Genomic DNA, 19,169 nt, shown 5'->3' with positions numbered 1-19,169 from the left:
ACCCAGGTGCCCCCAGCTGTATCCCAGGTGCCCCCAGGTGTACCCATGTGTGCCCAGGTGTGCCCAGCTGTGCCCAGGTGCGCTCACCTGGCGGTTGAAGTACAGGAAGCCCTTGGGGCAGTTCAGACCCTCCCCCAGGTGTGCCCAGGTGTGTGCCCAGGTGCCCTCAGGTGTACCCAGGTGTATCCCAGGTGTGCCCAGGTGTATCCCAGGTGTGCCCAGGTGTACCCAGGTGTGCCCAGGTGTGCCCAGGTGCGTGCCCAGCAGTGCCCAGGTGTGCCCAGGTGTACCCAGGTGTACCCAGGTGCCCCCAGGTGTGCCCAGGTGATCCCAGGTGTGCCCAGGTGTGTACCCAGGTGCCCCCAGGTGCCCCCAGGTGTGCCCAGGTGCGCTCACCTGGCGGTTGAAGTACAGGAAGCCCTTGGGGCAGCGTGAGGGGGCTTAATGATCCGCGCGATGCCCATGGGGTGCGCCAGGCCCGGCCCGTCAGCAGCACCCAGTGCGGGGAGGGGCCGCAGATGAACACCTGGCACAGGTGAGGGACAGGTGAGGGACAGGTGAGGGACACCTGGGGACAGCTGGGAATGGGGACAGGGACCCCCGGGAACGGGGCACCCAGAGCCCGTCAGCAGCACCCAGTGCGGGGAGGGGCCGCAGATGAACACCTGGGACAGGTGAGGGACAGGTGAGGGACAGGTGAGGGACACCTGGGGACAGCTGGGAATGGGGACAGGGACCCCCGGGAATGGGGACAGGGACCCCCAGGGACCCCCGGGAATGGGGCACCCAGAGCCCGTCAGCAGCACCCAGTGTGGGGAGGGGCCGCAGGTGAACACCTGGGACAGGTGAGGGACAGGTGAGGGACAGGTGAGGGACACCTGGGACACTCAGTGACCCTCAGGAATGGGGACAGGGACCCCCAGGGACCCCCCAAGAAGCTCCCAGGGCAGGGAGGGGCCGCAGGTGAACACCTGGCACAGGTGAGGCACAGGCGGCAGTGGGGACAGATTGGGGGTCCCTCCCTGGTTTAGGGGTCCCACACCCCACAGGTTTGGGGTACCACACCCCAGATCTGAGGTCCCGGGTGGGTTTTGGGGTCCCTGGCGGGTTTTGGGGTCCCTGATGGGTTTTGGGGTCCCACTCTCCATAGGTTTGGGGTCTCACCCCCCAGATTTGGGGGTCTCTGATGGATTTTGGGGTCTCTGATGGATTTTGGGGTGCCTGTTGGGATTTGGGGTGCCCCCCGTGCCATTTTTGGGGTCCCTGGTGTGTTTTGGGGTCCCTGGTGGTTTTTGGGGTCCCTGGCAGGTTTTGGGGTCTCTCACCCCTGAGTAGCCATAGATGTCGTGGAAGGGCCGGATTTGGGGTTCCACCCCTCAGATTTGGGGTCCCTGATGGATTTTGGGGTCCCTGATGGGATTTGGGGTCCCTGTTGGTTTTTGGGGTCCCTGGCGGGTTTTGGGATCCCTGTTGGATTTTGGGGTTCCACCCCTCAGATTTGGGGTCCCTGTTGGGATTTGGGGTGCCCCCCGTGCCATTTTTGGGGTCCCTGGTGTGTTTTGGGGTCCCTGTTGGTTTTTGGGGTCCCTGATGGGATTTGGGGTCCCTGTTGGGTTTTGGGGTGCCCCCCGTGCCGTTTTCGGGGTCTCTCACCCCCGAGTAGCCGTGGAGATGTTGTGGAAGGGCCGGATTTGGGGTCCCTGGCGGGTTTTGGGATCCCTGTTGGATTTTGGGGTCCCACCCCTCAGATTTGGGGTCCCTGTTGGGATTTGGGGTCCCTGTTGGATTTTGGGGTCCCTGGCAGGTTTTGGGGTCCCTGTTGGTTTTTGGGGTCCCTGGTGGGTTTTGGGGTCCCTGGCAGGTTTTGGGGTCCCTGTTGGGATTTGGGGTGCCCCCCGTGCCATTTTTGGGGTCCCTGGTGTGTTTTGGGGTCCCTGTTGGTTTTTGGGGTCCCTGATGGGATTTGGGGTGCCTGTTGGGTTTTGGGGTCCCCCCCAATCCCGTTTTCGGGGTGTCTCACCCCCGAGTAGCCGTAGATGTTGTGGAAGGGCCGGATTTGGGGTCCCACCCCTCAGATTTGGGGTCCCTGGCTGGTTTTGGGGTCCCTGGCGGGTTTTGGGGTCCCTGGCATGTTTTGGGGTCCCTGATGGATTTTGGGGTCCCTGATGGGATTTGGGGTCCCTGTTGGTTTTTGGGGTCCCTGATGGGATTTGGGGTCCCTGTTGGGTTTTGGGGTCCCCCCCAATCCCGTTTTCCGGGTGTCTCACCCCCGAGTAGCCGTAGATGTCGTGGAAGGGCCGGATTTGGGGTCCCATCCCTCAGATTTGGGGGCCCTGTTGGATTTCGGGGTCCCTGTTGGATTTTGGGGTCCCTGGCAGGTTTTGGGGTCCCTGTTGGTTTTTGGGGTCCCTGGTGGGTTTTGGGGTCCCTGGCAGGTTTTGGGGTCGCTGCTGGGATTTGGGGTGCCCCCCGTGCCATTTTTGGGGTCCCTGGCGTGTTTTGGGGTCCCTGGCAGGTTTTGGGGTCTCTCACCCCTGAGTAGCCGTAGATGTTGTGGAAGGGCCGGATTTGGGGTTCCACCCCTCAGATTTGGGGTCCCTGTTGGGATTTGGGGTCCCTGTTGGGTTTTGGGGTCCCTGTTGGGATTTGGGGTCCCTGTTGGTTTTTGGGATCCCTGTTGGGTTTTGGGGTCCCTGGCGGGTTTTGGGGTCCCTGTTGGGTTTTGGGGTCCCTGGCGGGTTTTGGGGTCCCTGGCGGGTTTTGGGGTCCCTGGCAGGTTTTGGGGTCCCTGTTGGGATTTGGGGTCCCTGTTGGTTTTTGGGATCCCTGTTGGGATTTGGGGTCCCTGTTGGGTTTTGGGGTGCCCCCCAATCCCGTTTTCGGGGTGTCTCACCCCCGAGTAGCCGTAGATGTCGTGGAAGGGCCGGATTTGGGGTCCCATCCCTCAGATTTGGGGGCCCTGTTGGATTTCGGGGTCCCTGTTGGATTTTGGGGTCCCTGGCAGGTTTTGGGGTCCCTGTTGGTTTTTGGGGTCCCTGGTGGGTTTTGGGGTCCCTGGCAGGTTTTGGGGTCGCTGCTGGGATTTGGGGTGCCCCCCGTGCCATTTTTGGGGTCCCTGGTGTGTTTTGGGGTCCCTGTTGGGATTTGGGGTCCCAGGCAGGTTTTGGGATCCCTGTTGGGTTTTGGGGTCCCTGGCGGGTTTTGGGGTCCCTGGCAGGTTTTGGGGTCGCTGTTGGGATTTGGGGTGCCCCCCGTGCCATTTTTGGGGTCCCTGGTGTGTTTTGGGGTCCCTGGCGGGTTTTGGGGTCCCTGTTGGGATTTGGGGTCCCTGATGGGATTTGGGGTGCCTGCTGGGTTTTGGGGTCCCTGGCGTGTTTTGGGGTCCCTGGCGGGTTTTGGGGTCCCTGTTGGGTTTTGGGGTGCCCCCCAATCCCGTTTTCCGGGTGTCTCACCCCCGAGTAGCCGTAGATGTCGTGGAAGGGCCGGAAGCGCGCCACGCGGCCCCGGGGCCCCCCCGGCTCCTCGGGGGTCCCGCCCGGAGCCCCCCCGGGAGCCGCCCCCGGCCCCTCCGGCTTCTTCCGCGACGGCTTCGGCTTCTTCTCGCGGAAATTGATGCCGTGGGGCACCTGGGGGGCACGGACGGGGCGCTCGGGAACCCCAAAAACGCCCCCCAAATCCTCCCCAAACCTGCCCCAAATCCTCCCAAAAATTCACCCCAAGTCCCCCCCAAAATCCTCTCGAAAATTCACCCCAAATCCCCCCAAAATCGTCTTCAAATCTGCCCCAAATCCTCTCGAAAATTCTCCCCAAATCCTCCCCAAATCCCCCCAAAATCCTCTTCAAATCCATCCCCCAAAATCCTCCCCAAACCTGCCCCAAATCCTCCCAAAAATTCACCCCAAATCCTCCCCAAATCCCCCCCAAATCCTCTCGAAAATTCACCCCAAATCCCCCCCCAAAATCCTCTTCAAATCCATCCTCCGAAATCCTCCCCAAACCTGCCCCAAATCCTCTCAAAAATTCACCCCAAATCCCCCCAAAATCCTCCCTAAAATTCACCCCAAATCCCCCAAATCCTTCAAAATCTCCCCAAATCCTCTCAAAAATTCTCCCCAAATCCTCCCCAAAATCCTCTTCAAATCCATCCCCCCAAAATCCTCCCCAAACCTGCCCCAAATCCTCTCGAAAATTCACCCCAAATCCCCCCCAAAATCCTCCTGGAATCCACCAGAACCCCCCAAAACTCCTCCCTGAATCCCCCCAGAGCCCCTGAAAAATCCTCCCTAAATCCCCCCAAAATCCTCCCCAAATTCCCCCAAAAATCCTCCCAAAATCCTCCCCCCAGAGCCCCCAAAATCCCCCCAATCCCCCCAATTCCCCGGACCCCCGATTCCCCCAACCCCCAACCCCCCAAATCCCACCCAAATCCCCCAGTTCCTCCCTAAATTCCCCCAAAATTCCACCCAAATCCCAAATCTCCCGAAAATCCTCCCCCAAATCCTCCCCAAAATTCTCCCCAAATGCCTCCAGAGCCCTCCCAAATCCCCTAAAAGCCCCCAAAGGATTCCCCCAAATCTTCCCAAAATCCCCCAAATCCCCCAAATCCCGCCAAATCCCCCAAATCCCCCAAATCCCCCAAATCCCCCAAATCCGCTCTCACCTTGCGGAACCGACCCTTGAGGTTGCTCTGGCCCAGCTGGGAGTCGTGGGCAAACGCTCGTACAGGAGCAGCTCCTGCTCCACGTGCACCTGCAACCCCAAAAATGCACCTGGGACCCCCAAAAATCCATCCCAGGAATCCCTAAACCCATCCTGGAACCCCAAAAATCCACAAGGAACCCCAAAAATGCATCAGGGAAGCGCAAAAAACCATCCTGGAACCCAAAACTCCATCCCAGAACCCCCAAAATTCAAAGGAAGCCCAAAAATGCATCAGGGAACCCCAAAAATCCATCCCAGAGCCCCAAAAATCCACAAGGAACTCCAAAAATGCATTGGGGAACCCCAAAAAGCCATCCTGGAACCCCAAAGCCCTCGTACAGGAGCAGCTCCTGCTCCATGCGCACCTGGAACCCCAAAAATGGTCAGGGAACCACCAAAAATGCACCTGGGAACGCAAAACTCCATCCCAGGAATCCCTAAATCCATCCCAGAGCCCCAAAAATCCACAAGGAACCTTAAAAATCCATCCCAGAACCCCAAAAATTCAACTGCAAACCCCAAAATCCACCCCAAAATCCATCCCAGGAACCCCAAAGCCCAAAGCCCTCGTACAGGAGCAGCTCCTGCTCCTCGTGCACCTGCAACCCCAAAAATGGTCAGGGAACCCCAAAAAATCCATCCCAGGAATCCCTAAATCCATCCTGGAACCCAAAAATTCACAAGGAACTCCAGAAATCCATCTCAGAACCCCAAAAATACAGCTGAAAATACCAAAATCCACCCCAGAACCCCAAACCCCTCGTACAGGAGCAGCTCCTGCTCCTCGTGCACCTGCAACCCCAAAAATCCATCCCAGAACCCAAAACTCCATCCCAGGAATCCCTAAATCGATCCCAGAACCCCAAAAATCCACAAGGAAGCCCAAAAAATGCATCAGGGAAGCAAAAAATGCATCAGGGAACCCCAAAAATGCACCTGGGAACCCAAAAAATCCATCCCAGGAATCCCAAAAATCCATCCCAGAGCCCCAAAAATTCAACTACAAACCCAAAAATCCACCCCAAAATCCATCCCAGAACCCCAAAAATGCACCAGGGAACCCCCAAAATGCATCAGGGAACCCCAAAAAGCCATCCTGGAACCCCAAAGTCCTCGTACAGGAGCAGCTCCTGCTCCTCGTGCACCTGCAACCCCAAAAATGGTCAGGGAACCCCAAAAATCCACCCCAGAACCCCAAAAATCCACATGGAACACCAAAAATGCATCAGGGAACCCCAAAAACCATCCTGGAACCCCAAAAATCCACAAGGAACACCAAAAATGCATCAGGGAACCCCAAAAACCATCCTGGAACCCCAAACCCCTCGTACAGGAGCAGCTCCTGCTCCTCGTGCACCTGCAACCCCAAAAATGCACCTGGGACCCCAAAAATCCACCCCAGAATCCCAAAAATGCACCTGGGAACTCCAAAAATCCATTTGGGAATCCTACAAAGTGATCGCAGAGCCCCAAACCCCTTGGACAGGAGCACCAAAATGGGTCAGGGAACCCCAAAAATCCATCCCAGGAACCCCAGAAATCCACAAGGAACCCCAAAAATCCATCCCAGAACCCCAAAAATCCATCCCAGAACCCCAGAAATCCACCTAGGAACCCCAAAAATCCATCCCAGAACCCCAGAAATCCACCTGGGAACCCCAAAGCTCCACCTGGGAACCCCAAAAGTTCATCTCAGAACCCCAAAAATCCAACAAGGAACCCCAAAAACCCAGCCCAGAACCCGTCATAGAGGAGCAGCAAAGTGGGTCAGGGAACCCCAAAATCCATCCCAGAACCCCCAAAATTCAACTGGGATCCCAAATTCTCCCATCCCAGTGCCCACCCCAGTGCTCCCAGTACCCATCCCAGTGCTCCCAGTACCCCCAGTGCCCATCCCAATGTTCCCAGTGCTCCCAGTGCCCCCAGTGCCCATCCCAGTGCTCCCAGTGCCATTCCCAGTGCTCCCAGTGCCATTCCCAGTTCCCCCCAGCGCCATTCCCAGTTCCCCCCAGTCCCCCCAGCGCCATTCCCAGTTCCCCCCAGTGCCATTCCCAGTGCTCCCAGTGCCCATCCCAGTGCCATTCCCAGTGCCCATTCCCAGTGCCATTCCCAGTTCCCCCAGCGCCATTCCCAGTTCCCCCCAGTGCCATTCCCAGTTCCCCCAGCGCCATTCCCAGTGCCATTCCCAGTGCTCCCAGTGCCATTCCCAGTTCCCCCAGTGCCATTCCCAGTGCCATTCCCAGTGCTCCCAGCGCCATTCCCAGTGCCATTCCCAGTTCCCCCCAGCGCCATTCCCAGTTCCCCCAGCGCCATTCCCAGTTCCCCAGCGCCATTCCCAGTGCCCAATTCCCAGTGCTCCCAGTGCCATTCCCAGTTCCCCCAGCGCCATTCCCAGTTCCCCCCAGTGCTCCCAGCGCCATTCCCAGTTCCCCCAGCGCCATTCCCAGTTCCCCCCAGCGCCATTCCCAGTGCCATTCCCAGTGCCCCAGCGCCATTCCCAGTTCCCCCCAGCGCCATTCCCAGTTCCCCCAGCCTCCCGTTCCCAGCGCCATTCCCAGTCCCCCAGTGCTCCCAGCGCCATTCCCAGTTCCCCCCAGCGCCATTCCCAGTTCCCCCAGTGCCATTCCCAGTGCCGTTCCCAGTTCCCCCAGCGCCATTCCCAGTCCCCCCAGCGCCATTCCCAGTTCCCCCCAGCGCCATTCCCAGTTCCCCCAGCCATTCCCAGTTCCCCCAGCGCCATTCCCAGTTCCCCGCCCGCCATTCCCAGTCCCCCAGTGCCATTCCCAGTTCCCCAGCCATTCCCCGGCGCCATTCCCAGTGCCATTCCCAGTTCCCCCCAGCGCCGTTCCCAGTTCCCCAGCGCCATTCCCAGTTCCCCCAGCGCCATTCCCAGTTCCCCCCAGTTCCCCCAGCGCCATTCCCCGGCGCCATTCCCAGTGCCATTCCCAGTGCCCCCCGCCATTCCCAGTTCCCCCAGTGCCATTCCCAGCGCCATTCCCAGTTCCCCCAGCCGTTCCCAGTTCCCCAGTGCCATTCCCAGTGCTCCCAGTGCCCATCCCAGTTCCCCCCAGCGCCATTCCCAGTGCTCCCCCCCATTCCCAGTTCCCCAGTGCCATTCCCAGCGCCATTCCCAGTTCCCCCAGCGCCATTCCCAGTTCCCCAGCGCCATTCCCAGTTCCCCCAGTGCCCATCCCAGCGCCATTCCCAGCGCCATTCCCAGTGCTCCCAGTGCCATTCCCAGTTCCCCCAGTGCCATTCCCAGTTCCCCCCAGCGCCATTCCCAGTTCCCCCAGCGCCATTCCCAGTTCCCCCCAGCGCCATTCCCAGTTCCCCCAGTGCCATTCCCAGTTCCCCCAGCGCCATTCCCAGTTCCCCCAGCGCCATTCCCGGCGCCATTCCCAGTGCCATTCCCAGTTCCCCCAGCCCCGTTCCCAGTTCCCCAGCGCCATTCCCAGTTCCCCAGCCTCCCGTTCCCAGTTCCCCCAGTTCCCCCAGCGCCATTCCCAGTGCCATTCCCAGTGCCATTCCCAGTTCCCCCAGCGCCGTTCCCAGTTCCCCAGCGCCATTCCCAGTTCCCCAGTGCCGTTCCCAGGCTTCCCCAGTTCCCCAGCGCCATTCCCAGCGCCATTCCCAGTGCCATTCCCAGTTCCCCCAGCGCCATTCCCAGTTCCCCCAGTGCCATTCCCAGCGCCATTCCCAGTTCCCCCCGTTCCCGCTCCCCAGTGCCATTCCCAGTTCCCCAGCCATTCCCAGTTCCCCGCCATTCCCAGCGCCATTCCCAGTTCCCCAGCCGTTCCATTCCCCAGTGCCATTCCCAGTTCCCCCCAGCGCCGTTCCCAGTTCCCCCAGCGCCATTCCCAGTTCCCCCAGCGCCATTCCCAGTTCCCCCAGCGCCGTTCCCAGTACCAGCAGGAAGGGGCGGCTCTGCGCGCGGCCCAGCCCCAGCAGCAGCAGCTCCCGCACGTGCGGCAGCTCCCGCTCGCCCCGCTCGTCCTTGCGCGGCTCGGCCGGCGGCTGCCCGAAGGACGAGTCCACCAGGACGCGCTGCCCCACCGGGAAGTTCTTCACCAGGAACACCAGGCGCCACTCGGGGACCTGGTAAATCTGGGGGGAAATGGGGAAAATGGGGAAAAATGGGAATTATGGGGTAAAAATGGGAATTATAGGGGAATAATGGGAATTTTAATGGGGATTGTGGAGGGAAACAAGGGGAAGTTCTTCACCAGGAACAGCAGGCGCCACTCGGGACCTGGTAAATCTGGGGGAAATGGGGAAAATGGGAAAAAATGGGGAAAAATGGGGTTAAAATGGGAATTATGGGGGAAAAATGGGAATTTTGGGGGCAAAATGGCAGGAAAACAAGGGAAGTTCTTCACCAGGAACAGCAGGCGCCACTGAGGGACCTGGGAGATATTGGGGGAAATGGGAAAAAAAATTGGGAAAAAATGGGGGAAAAATGGGAATTAAAATGGGAATTATGGGGGAAAAATGGGAATTATGGGGGAAAAATGGGAATTTTGGGGGCAAAATGGGGGAAAACAAGGGGAAGTTCTTCACCAGGAACAGCAGGAGCCACTGGGGACCTGGGAGAGCTGGGGGAAATGGGGAAAAATGGGGAAAAAATGGGGAAAAATGGGGAAAAATGGGAATTATGGGGTTAAAATGGGAATTATGGGGGGAAAAATGGGAATTTTAATGGGGATTGTGGAGGGAAACAAGGGGAAGTTCTTCACCAGGAACAGCAGGCGCCACTGAGGGACCTGGGAGATATTGGGGGAAATGGGAAAAATTGGGAGAAATTGGGAAAAATGGGAAAAAATGGGAATTATGGGGGAAAAGATGGGAATTATGGGGGAAAACTGGGAATTATGGGGAAAAAATGGGAATTTTGGGGGCAAAATGGGGGAAAACAAGGGGAAGTTCTTCACCAGGAACAGCAGGCGCCACTCGGGGACCTGGGAGAGCTGGGGAAAATGGGGAAAAATGGGGAAAAATGGGAGTGGGGGGAAAATGGGAATTATGGGGGAAAAAAGGGGAATGGGGAAAAATGGGAATTATGGGGTTAAAAATGGGAATTACGTGGGAAAAAATCTGAATTATGGGTGGAAAAGAGGGAATTGTGATGGGAAAACAATGGGGATTGTGGAGGGAAACGACGGGAAGTTCTTCACCAGGAACAGCAGGAGCCACTCGGGGACCTGGGAGAGCTGGGGGGAAAATGGGGAAAAATGGGAAAAAAAATGGGAAAGAATGGGAATTATGGGGGGAAAAATGGGAATTTTGATGGGAAAACAATGGGAATTCCAGAGGGAAAACAACGGGAAATCTGACGGGGAAAAGAAAGGGAATTGCAGCAGGAAAATGCCATTCCCAGTCCCTCCCAGTATCCCCAGTACTCCCAGTATCCCCAGTACCATTCCCAGTATTCCCAGTCCCTCCCAATCCCATTCCCAGTATCCCCAGTCCATCCCAGTCCATCCCAGTCCCCCAGTACCTCCATGTTGCCATTCTCCCGTTCCCAGTGCCATTCCCAGCATCCCCAGTACTCCCAGTATCCCCAGTGCCATTCCCAGTATCCCCAGTCCATCCCAGTATCCCCAGTCCATCCCAGTTTCCCAGTCCATCCCAGTATCCCCAGTCCATCCCAGTATCCCTCCATCCCAGTCCATCCCAGTCCATCCCAGTATCCCCAGTCCATCCCAGTATCCCCAGTCCATCCCAGTCCATCCCAGTCCATCCCAGTATCCCCAGTGCCATTCCCAGTCCATCCCAGTATCCCCAGTCCATCCCAGTCCATCCCAGTACCCAGTCCATCCCAGTCCATCCCAGTCCATCCCAGTACTCCCAGTCCCTCCCAGTCCATCCCAGTTTGTCCCAGTCCATCCCAGTATCCCCAGTACCATTCCCAGTCCATCCCAGTCCCTCCCAGTCCATCCCAGTATCCCCAGTCCATCCCAGTACTCCCAGTCCCTCCCAGTCCATCCCAGTATCCCCAGTCCATCCCAGTATCCCCAGTCCATCCCAGTCCATCCCAGTATCCCCAGTGCCATTCCCAGACCATCCCAGTATCCCCAGTCCATCCCAGTCCATCCCAGTCCATCCCAGTCCATCCCAGTCCCCCCAGTCCCCCCAGTACCTCCATGTTGCCGTTCTCGCGGGCCAGCACGCACCAGTGGGAGGGGTCAGGGCTCAGGGGGGGTTCTCTCGAGGGGCGCCGCCCGCCCCGCCGCTCCCGGCGGAACGCCTGGCGGCCCCCCCGAGTCCCCATAGAGCATCTCCTCCTCATCGTCAACGGAGCCGCTGCGGGGACACGGGGCACCTGGGATACACCTGGGGGCACCTGGGATACACCTGGGGGCACCTGGGGGCACCTGGGCACACCTGGGATACACCTGGGATACACCTGGGATACACCTGGGGGCACCTGGGATACACCTGGGATACACCTGGGCACACCTGGGGGCACCTGGGGGCACCTGGGCACACCTGGGATACACCTGGGATACACCTGGGATACACCTGGGAGACACCTGGGGGCACCTGGGATACACCTGGGATACACCTGGGATAGACCTGGGATAGACCTGGGATAGACCTGGGATACACCTGGGATACACCTGGGATAGACCTGGGCACACCTGGGATACCCCTGGGGGCACCTGGGGGCACCTGGGATAGACCTGGGATACACCTGGGGGCACCTGGGATAGACCTGGGATACACCTGGGATACACCTGGGATACACCTGGGGGCACCTGGGATACACCTGGGATACACCTGGGATAGACCTGGGATACACCTGGGATACACCTGGGGGCACCTGGGCACACCTGATTCACCTAACAACCCCCACCCTGGAGCATCTCCTCCTCCTCCACCCGAGCCACTGTGGGGAGAGGGCACACCTGGGGGCACCTGGGATACCCCTGGGATACACCTGGGCACACCTGGGATACACCTGGGATACACCTGGGATAGACCTGGGATACACCGGGGACACCTGGGGGCACCTGGGCACACCTGGGATACACCTGGGATACACCTGGGGGCACCTGGGATACACCTGGGATACATCTGGGCACACCTGGGATACACCTGGGATACACCTGGGATACACCTGGGATACACCTGGGGGCACCTGGGATACACCTGGGCACACCTGGGATACACCTGGGATACACCTGGGATACACCTGGGGGCACCTGGGATACACCTGGGATACATCTGGGCACACCTGGGATACACCTGGGATACACCTGGGATACACCTGGGATACACCTGGGATACACCTGGGATACACCTGGGCACACCTGGGATACACCTGGGATACACCTGGGATACACCTGGGGGCACCTGGGATACACCTGGGATACACCTGGGGTACACCTGGGGGCACCTGGGATACACCTGGGGGCACCTGGGATACACCTGGGATACACCTGGGCACACCTGGGATACACCTGGGGGCACCTGGGATACACCTGGGATACACCTGGGATACACCTGGGCACACCTGGGATACACCTGGGGGCACCTGGGATACACCTGGGATACACCTGGGATACACCTGGGGGCACCTGGGATACACCTGGGGCACCTGGGATACACCTGGGATACACCTGGGCACACCTGGGATACACCTGGGGGCACCTGGGCACACCTGGGATACACCTGGGATACACCTGGGATACACCTGGGGGCACCTGGGCACACCTGGATTCACCTAACAACCCCCAGTCCCCGGAGAGTATCTCCTCCTCATCGTCCACCGAGCCACTGTGGGGAGAGGGCACACCTGGGGGCACCTGGGATACCCCTGGGATACACCTGGGCACACCTGGGATACACCTGGGATACATCTGGGCACACCTGGGGGCACCTGGGATACACCTGGGATAGACCTGGGGGCACCTGGGATACACCTGGGATACACCTGGGATACACCTGGGCACACCTGGGGGCACCTGGGCACACCTGGGATACACCTGGGATACACCTGGGATAGACCTGGGGGCACCTGGGATACACCTGGGATAGACCTGGGATACACCTGGGATAGACCTGGGGGCACCTGGGATACACCTGGGATAGACCTGGGATACACCTGGGATAGACCTGGGGGCACCTGGGCACACCTGGATTCACCTAACAACCCCCCCAGTCCCCGTAGAGCATCTCCTCCTCATCGTCCACCGAGCCACTGTGGGGAGAGGGCACACCTGGGGGCACCTGGGATACCCCTGGGATACACCTGGGCACACCTGGGCACACCTGGGATACACCTGGGATACACCTGGGGGCACCTGGGATACACCTGGGATACATCTGGGCACACCTGGGGGCACCTGGGATACACCTGGGGGCACCTGGGATACACCTGGGATACACCTGGGATAGACCTGGGATACACCTGGGATACACCTGGGGGCACCTGGGATACACCTGGGAGAGACCTGGGATACACCTGGGATAGACCTGGGGGCACCTGGGCACACCTGGGATACACCTGGGATACACCTGGGATACACCTGGGGGCACCTGGGATACACCTGAGATACACCTGAGATACACCTGGGCGCAACTGAGAACATCCCTGGAGACACAACCGGGAACCACTGGAGATTGGGGACACCTGAGGACACCTGGAGACACCTGAGGACACCTAGGGACACCCTGGGGACATCTGGGGACACCTGGGCACACCTGGAGACACACCTGAGAACATCCCTGGAGACACAACTGGGAACACCTGGAGATTGGGGACACCTGGGGATGCCCTGGGGACACCTGGGCACACCTGGGCACACCTTGGTGACACCTGGGGACACCTGGTGACCGTGTGACCCACCTGAGGTCCTGGATGAGGGACATTGGGGACATGTGGGGGCCTCACTGGGGGCAGCATTGGCCGGTGGTGAACATTCCAGAAAGGTCCCGGTACAGGCACAGCGCGGTCACCCGCGAGGGCTGCTGGGACATGGGGACATCACTGGGGACATCACTGGGGACATGGGGACATTGGGGACATCACTGGGGATATCACTGGGGACACTGGGGACATCACTGGGGACATGGGGACATTCCGGAAAGGTCCCAGTACAGGCACAGCACTGTCACCCGCGAGGGCTGCACGGACATGGGGACATTGGGGACATTGGGGACATCACTGGGGACATACTGGGGACATTGGGGACACTGGGGACACTCAGGGGACATGGGGACATTGGGGACATCACTGGGGACATCACTGGGGACATCACTGGGGACATTGGGGACATTGGGGACATCACTGGGGACATCACTGGGGACATCACTGGGGAGACTGGGGACATCACTGGGGACATCATTGGGGACATCACTGGGGACATCACTGGGGACATTTGGGGCTTCCCGGAACACCTGGCGTCTGTGCCACATGGCTGCAGGGACACTGGGGACATTGGGGACACTGGGGACATCACTGGGGAGACTGGGGACATCACTGGGGACATCACTGGGGACATACTGGGGACATCACTGGGGACATTGGGGACATTCCGGAAAGGTCCCGGAACAGGCACAGCGCTGTCACCCACGAGGGCTGCGGGGACATGGGGACATCACTGGGGACATGGGGACACTGGGGACACTGGGGACATCATTGGGGACATTGGGGACATTCCGAAAGGCCCGGAACAGGCATTGGTGACATCCCAGAGGGCGCAGGGACATGGGGACATCACTGGGGACATCACTGGGGACATCAGTGGGGACATTCGAAAGGGGACATTGGGGACAGCACCGGTCACCAGGACACTAGGGCCGGGGACATGGGGACATTGGGGACATCACTGGGGACACTGGGGACATCACTGGGGACATCAATGGGGACATTGCGGAAAGGTCCCGGTAGAGGCACAGCGCGGTCACCCGCGAGGGCTGCGGGGACATGGGGACACTGGGGACATCACTGGGGACATCACTGGGGACATTGGGGACATCACTGGGGACATCAGTGGGGACATTGGGGACATCACTGGGGACACTGGGGACGTTCTGGAAAGGTCCTGGTACAGGCACAGCGGGGTCACCCGGGAGGGCTGTGGGGGACAGCATTGGGGACATTGGGGACATTGGGGGGACATTGGAGACATTAGGGGACATTGGGGGGACATTGGGGACATTGGGGACATGGGGGACATGGGGGACATTGGGGGGACATTGGGGGACATTGGGGACATCCCAGCACAGGCCCAGTGCTGTCACCCATGGTATGGCTGCCACGGGGACATTGGTGACACTCACATGTGACACGTGGTGACGTGAGGAGGGCCAGGCAGGGTTGGGGACAGTCAGGGATGGTTGGGAAGGCTTGGGGACACAGGTGACACAGTGACACTCACGTGTGACACGGGAGGCCGCAGCAGCACCAGGCAGGGTTAGGAAGGGTTGGGGACACTGGGGACAATTGAGGAGGTTTGGGGACACAGGTGACACTCACGTGTGACACGGGCGGCCGCAGCAGGGCGCCAGGCAGGGTTAGGAACGGTTGGGGACAGTTGGGGACACAGGTGACACTCACGTGTGACACTGGGGCCAGCACGGGGGCCAGGCAGGGGGAAGGCTTGGGGACAGTTGGGGACACAGTGACACTCACGTAGACACGGGCGGTCGCAGCAGGGGCCAGCAGGGTAGGAAGGGTTGGGGACAGTTGGGGACACAGGTGACACTCAGTGGGGACACGGGAGGCGCAGCAGGGCCAGGCAGGGTTAGGAAGGCTTGGGGACAGTTGGGGACACAGTGACACTCACGTGTGACCGGGCGGCGCGGGGCAGCAGGGCCAGGCAGGGTTAGGAAGGGTTGGGGACACTGGGGACAATTGAGGAGGTTTGGGGACACAGTGACACTCACGTGGGACACGGGGGACAGGGGGGGACATGCGGGGCCAGGCAGGGTTAGGGAAGGCTTGGGGACAGTTGGGGACACAGTGACACTCACGTGTGACACGGGGAGGGCGTGGTGCAGGCGGGGCCAGGCAGGGTTAGGAAGGGCTGGGGACAGTTGGGGACACAGTGACACTCACGTGTGACACGGGCGGCCGCAGCAGGGCCAGGCAGGGTTAGGAAGGGTTGGGGACAGTTGGGGACACAGGTGACACTCACGTGTGACACGGGAGGCCGCAGCAGGGCCAGGCAGGGTTAGCAAGGCTTGGGGACAGTTGGGGACACAGTGACACTCACGTGTGACACGGGCGGCCGCAGCAGGGCCAGGCAGGGTTAGGAAGGGTTGGGGACACTGGGGACAATTGAGGAGGTTTGGGGACACAGTGACACTCACGTGACACGGGCGGCCGCAGCAGGGCCAGGCAGGGTTAGGAAGGGCTGGGGACATAGGTGACACAGTGACACTCACGTGTGACACGGGCGGCCGCAGCAGGGCCAGGCAGGGTTAGCAAGGCTTGGGGACAGTTGGGGACACAGGTGACACTCACGTGTGACACGGGCGGCCGCAGCAGGGCCAGGCAGGGTTGGGAAGGGCTGGGGACACTGGGGACACAGTGACACTCACGTGTGACACGGGCGGCCGCAGCAGGGCCAGGCGCGGGGCGCGGCCGCCGTAGGTGTCGCCCTTGAGGGTGAAGGTGGCCAGGTGGCCGTCGGCGCTGAGCAGGACCCCGAAGGGATCGGCCACGGCGCAGTGCACGATGGGGGAGCCCAGATCCACGGGGACAAAGTGCAGCTGCGTCACTGAGGGGACAGCAGTGTCACAGCAGTGTCACAGCAGTGTCACAGCAGTGTCACATTGTCACAGCAGTGTCACATTGTCACAGTCTCCTGTGTGACCCCAGATCCATGGGGACAAAGTGCAGCTGGGTCACTGTAAGGGGACAGCAGTGTCACAGCAGTGTCACAGCAGTGTCACAGCAGTGTCACAGCAGTGTCACATTGTACGCTGTGGGACCCCAGATCCACGGGGACAAAGTGCAGCTGCGTCACTGTGAGGGGACAGCAGTGTCACAGCAGTGTCACATTGTCACAGCAGTGTCACATTGTCACAGCAGTGTCACAGCAGTGTCACAGTGCATGTGGGTCACATCAAGGACAATGTGCAGCAGCGTCACATTGTGGACAGCAGTGTCACAGCAGTGTCACAGCAGTGTCACATTGTCACAGCAGTGTCACAGCAGTGTCACAGTGCGATGGGGGAGCCCAGATCCGCGGGGACAAAGTGCAGCTGCGTCACTGTGGGGGGACAGCAGTGTCACAGCAGTGTCACAGCAGTGTCACATTGTCACAGCAGTGTCACATTGTCACAGCAGTGTCACAGCAGTGTCACATTGTCACAGCAGTGTCACATTGTCACAGCAGTGTCACAGCAGTGTCACAATGTCACAGCAGTGTCACATGCACCCCTGGGTGACCCCAGATCCACGGGGACAAAGTGCAGCTGCGTCACTGTGAGGGGACAGCAGTGTCACATTGTCACAGCAGTGTCACAGCAGTGTCACATTGTCACAGCAGTGTCACATTGTCACAGCAGTGTCACACCCCCTGTGTGACCCCAAAGCGCAGGTGTGAGGGGACAGCAGTGTCACAGCAGTGTCACAGCAATGTCACCCCCAGGGTCACCCTGTGTCACTGCAGGGGACACAATGTCACCTCAGGGCCACCTGTGTCACCCGCAATGTCACCTCATTGTCACTTCAGCAGCGGGAATCCCCCAGTGTCACCCCCAGGGTCACCTGCCGCTGTCACCTGTCACTCTCCAGCTCTGGAGCTCTGCCCCAGGTGTGTCCCAGGTGTGTCCCAGGTGTGACCCCAGGTGTGTCCCAGGTGTGTCCCAAGGTGTGTCCCTGTCCTCAGGTGTCCCCAGCTGTGTCCCTGCCCGAGGTGTGTCCCAGGTGTGTCCCAGGTGTGTCCCCAGGTGTGTCCCTGTCCCCAGGTGTCCCCAGGTGTCCCAGGTGTGTCCCAGGTGTGTCCCCAGGTGTCCCCAGGTGTGTCCCAGGTGTGTCCCCAGGTGTCCCCAGGTGTGTCACTCACCGCCCTGCAGCAGCCGCAGCCCCAGTGGTGACACCTGCACGATGAACTGGCCCTGGCCCAGGTGTGTCCCTGGTGTGTCCCTGTCCCCAGGTGTGTCCCCAGGTGTCCCAGGTGTGTCCCTGGTGTGTCCCTGTCCCCAGGTGTGTCCCCAGGTGTCCCCAGGTGTGTCACTCACCGCCCTGCAGCAGCCGCAGCCCCAGTGGTGACACCTGCACGATGAACTGGCCCTGGCCCCAGGTGTCCCCAGGTGTGTCCCCAGGTGTGTCCCCAGGTGTCCCCAGGTGTGTCACTCACCGCCCTGCAGCAGCCGCAGCCCCAGTGGTGACACCTGCACGATGAACTGGCCCCAGGTTCCCAGGTGTGTCCCCAGGTGTGTCCCAGGTGTCCCCAGGTGTGTCCCCTGCGCAGCCGCCCCAGTGGTGACACGCAGGTGAACTGGCCCTGGCCCAGGTTCCCCAGGTGTCTCCGTCGGGCCCTGCGCGCCGCAGCCCCAGTGGTGACACCTGCAGGATCTACTGGCCCCTGCCAGGATCTCGGGGACATCAGGGACATTGGGGACATCAGGCATCGGGGACATAAGGGCAGTCCAGCCCAGGATATCGGGGCCCGTCTGCAGGATCTGGGGACATCGGGGACATCAGGGGACATCAGGGACATCAGGGGACATCAGGGACATCGGGGACACTGGGGACATCGGACATAGGGACATAGGACACGGGCACGCATCGGACACGGGAATCGGACATCGGGGACATGGGGACATAGGGACATCAGGGGACATCGGGGACATGAAACAGAAAAGGAACAGAAGGGAACAAGGAACGGGGACACGGGATGACAGACACAGGGACATGGGGACAAATGGGACATCGGGGACATCGGGGACATCAGGGACATCGGGGACATCGGGGACATCAGGGACACTGGGGACACTGGGGACACTGGGGACATGGCACCCACAGAGCCACCGGAACACAGGATGTCCCAATGACCCCGTGATGTCCCCAGTCAATGTCCCCTCACCATGGTGGAGTCCTCGCGGCTCAGGATGAGGAACCCCTGTCCCCATGATGTCCCCATGATGTCCCCATGATGTCCCATGATGTCCCCAATGTCCCCTCACCATGGTGGAGTCCTCGCGGCTCAGGAACGCCTGTCCCCATGATGTCCCCAGAATGTCCCCATCATGTCCCCAGGATGTCCCCATGATGTCCCCAGTCAATGTCCCCATGATGTCCCCAGTCAATGTCCCCATGATGTCCCCATGATGTCCCCAATGTCCCCTCACCATGGTGGAGTCCTCGCGGCTCAGGAACCCCTGTCCCCATGATGTCCCCATGATGTCCCCATGATGTCCCATGATGTCCCCAATGTCCCCTCACCATGGTGGAGTCCTCGCGGCTCAGGATGAGGAACCCCTGTCCCCATGATGTCCCCAGATGCCCCAAG

General features: G+C 60.1%; 1 protein-coding gene across 1 annotated transcript in view; it reads right to left on the bottom strand.

Annotated features, from left to right (window-relative positions):
* Nucleotides 1-615: 615 nt before the first annotated feature.
* The window catches only part of CPSF1 (cleavage and polyadenylation specific factor 1), a gene marked incomplete at its 3' end in the record, with an annotated part of 57,593 nt that continues 39,039 nt past the window's right edge, over nucleotides 616-19,169 (bottom strand). Inside the window, exons 21-32 of the mRNA XM_030965098.1 lie at nucleotides 18,237-18,339; nucleotides 17,896-17,964; nucleotides 16,249-16,427; nucleotides 13,595-13,668; nucleotides 12,425-12,477; nucleotides 11,555-11,587; nucleotides 10,838-11,001; nucleotides 8,608-8,805; nucleotides 5,267-5,300; nucleotides 4,661-4,716; nucleotides 3,453-3,626; nucleotides 616-665 (exon numbers count right to left, since the gene is read on the bottom strand). Coding sequence (XP_030820958.1) covers nucleotides 616-665; nucleotides 3,453-3,626; nucleotides 4,661-4,716; nucleotides 5,267-5,300; nucleotides 8,608-8,805; nucleotides 10,838-11,001; nucleotides 11,555-11,587; nucleotides 12,425-12,477; nucleotides 13,595-13,668; nucleotides 16,249-16,427; nucleotides 17,896-17,964; nucleotides 18,237-18,339 — 1,187 coding nt within the window. The remainder of the gene's footprint in view (nucleotides 666-3,452; nucleotides 3,627-4,660; nucleotides 4,717-5,266; nucleotides 5,301-8,607; nucleotides 8,806-10,837; nucleotides 11,002-11,554; nucleotides 11,588-12,424; nucleotides 12,478-13,594; nucleotides 13,669-16,248; nucleotides 16,428-17,895; nucleotides 17,965-18,236; nucleotides 18,340-19,169) is intronic.

This window comes from Camarhynchus parvulus, chromosome 2 (assembly GCF_901933205.1).
Source record: "Camarhynchus parvulus chromosome 2, STF_HiC, whole genome shotgun sequence".
NCBI classification, from domain to species: Eukaryota; Metazoa; Chordata; class Aves; order Passeriformes; family Thraupidae; genus Camarhynchus; species Camarhynchus parvulus.
The sequence above is the reverse complement of the archived record's forward strand: the minus strand, read 5'-3'. Positions and strand labels throughout refer to the sequence as shown.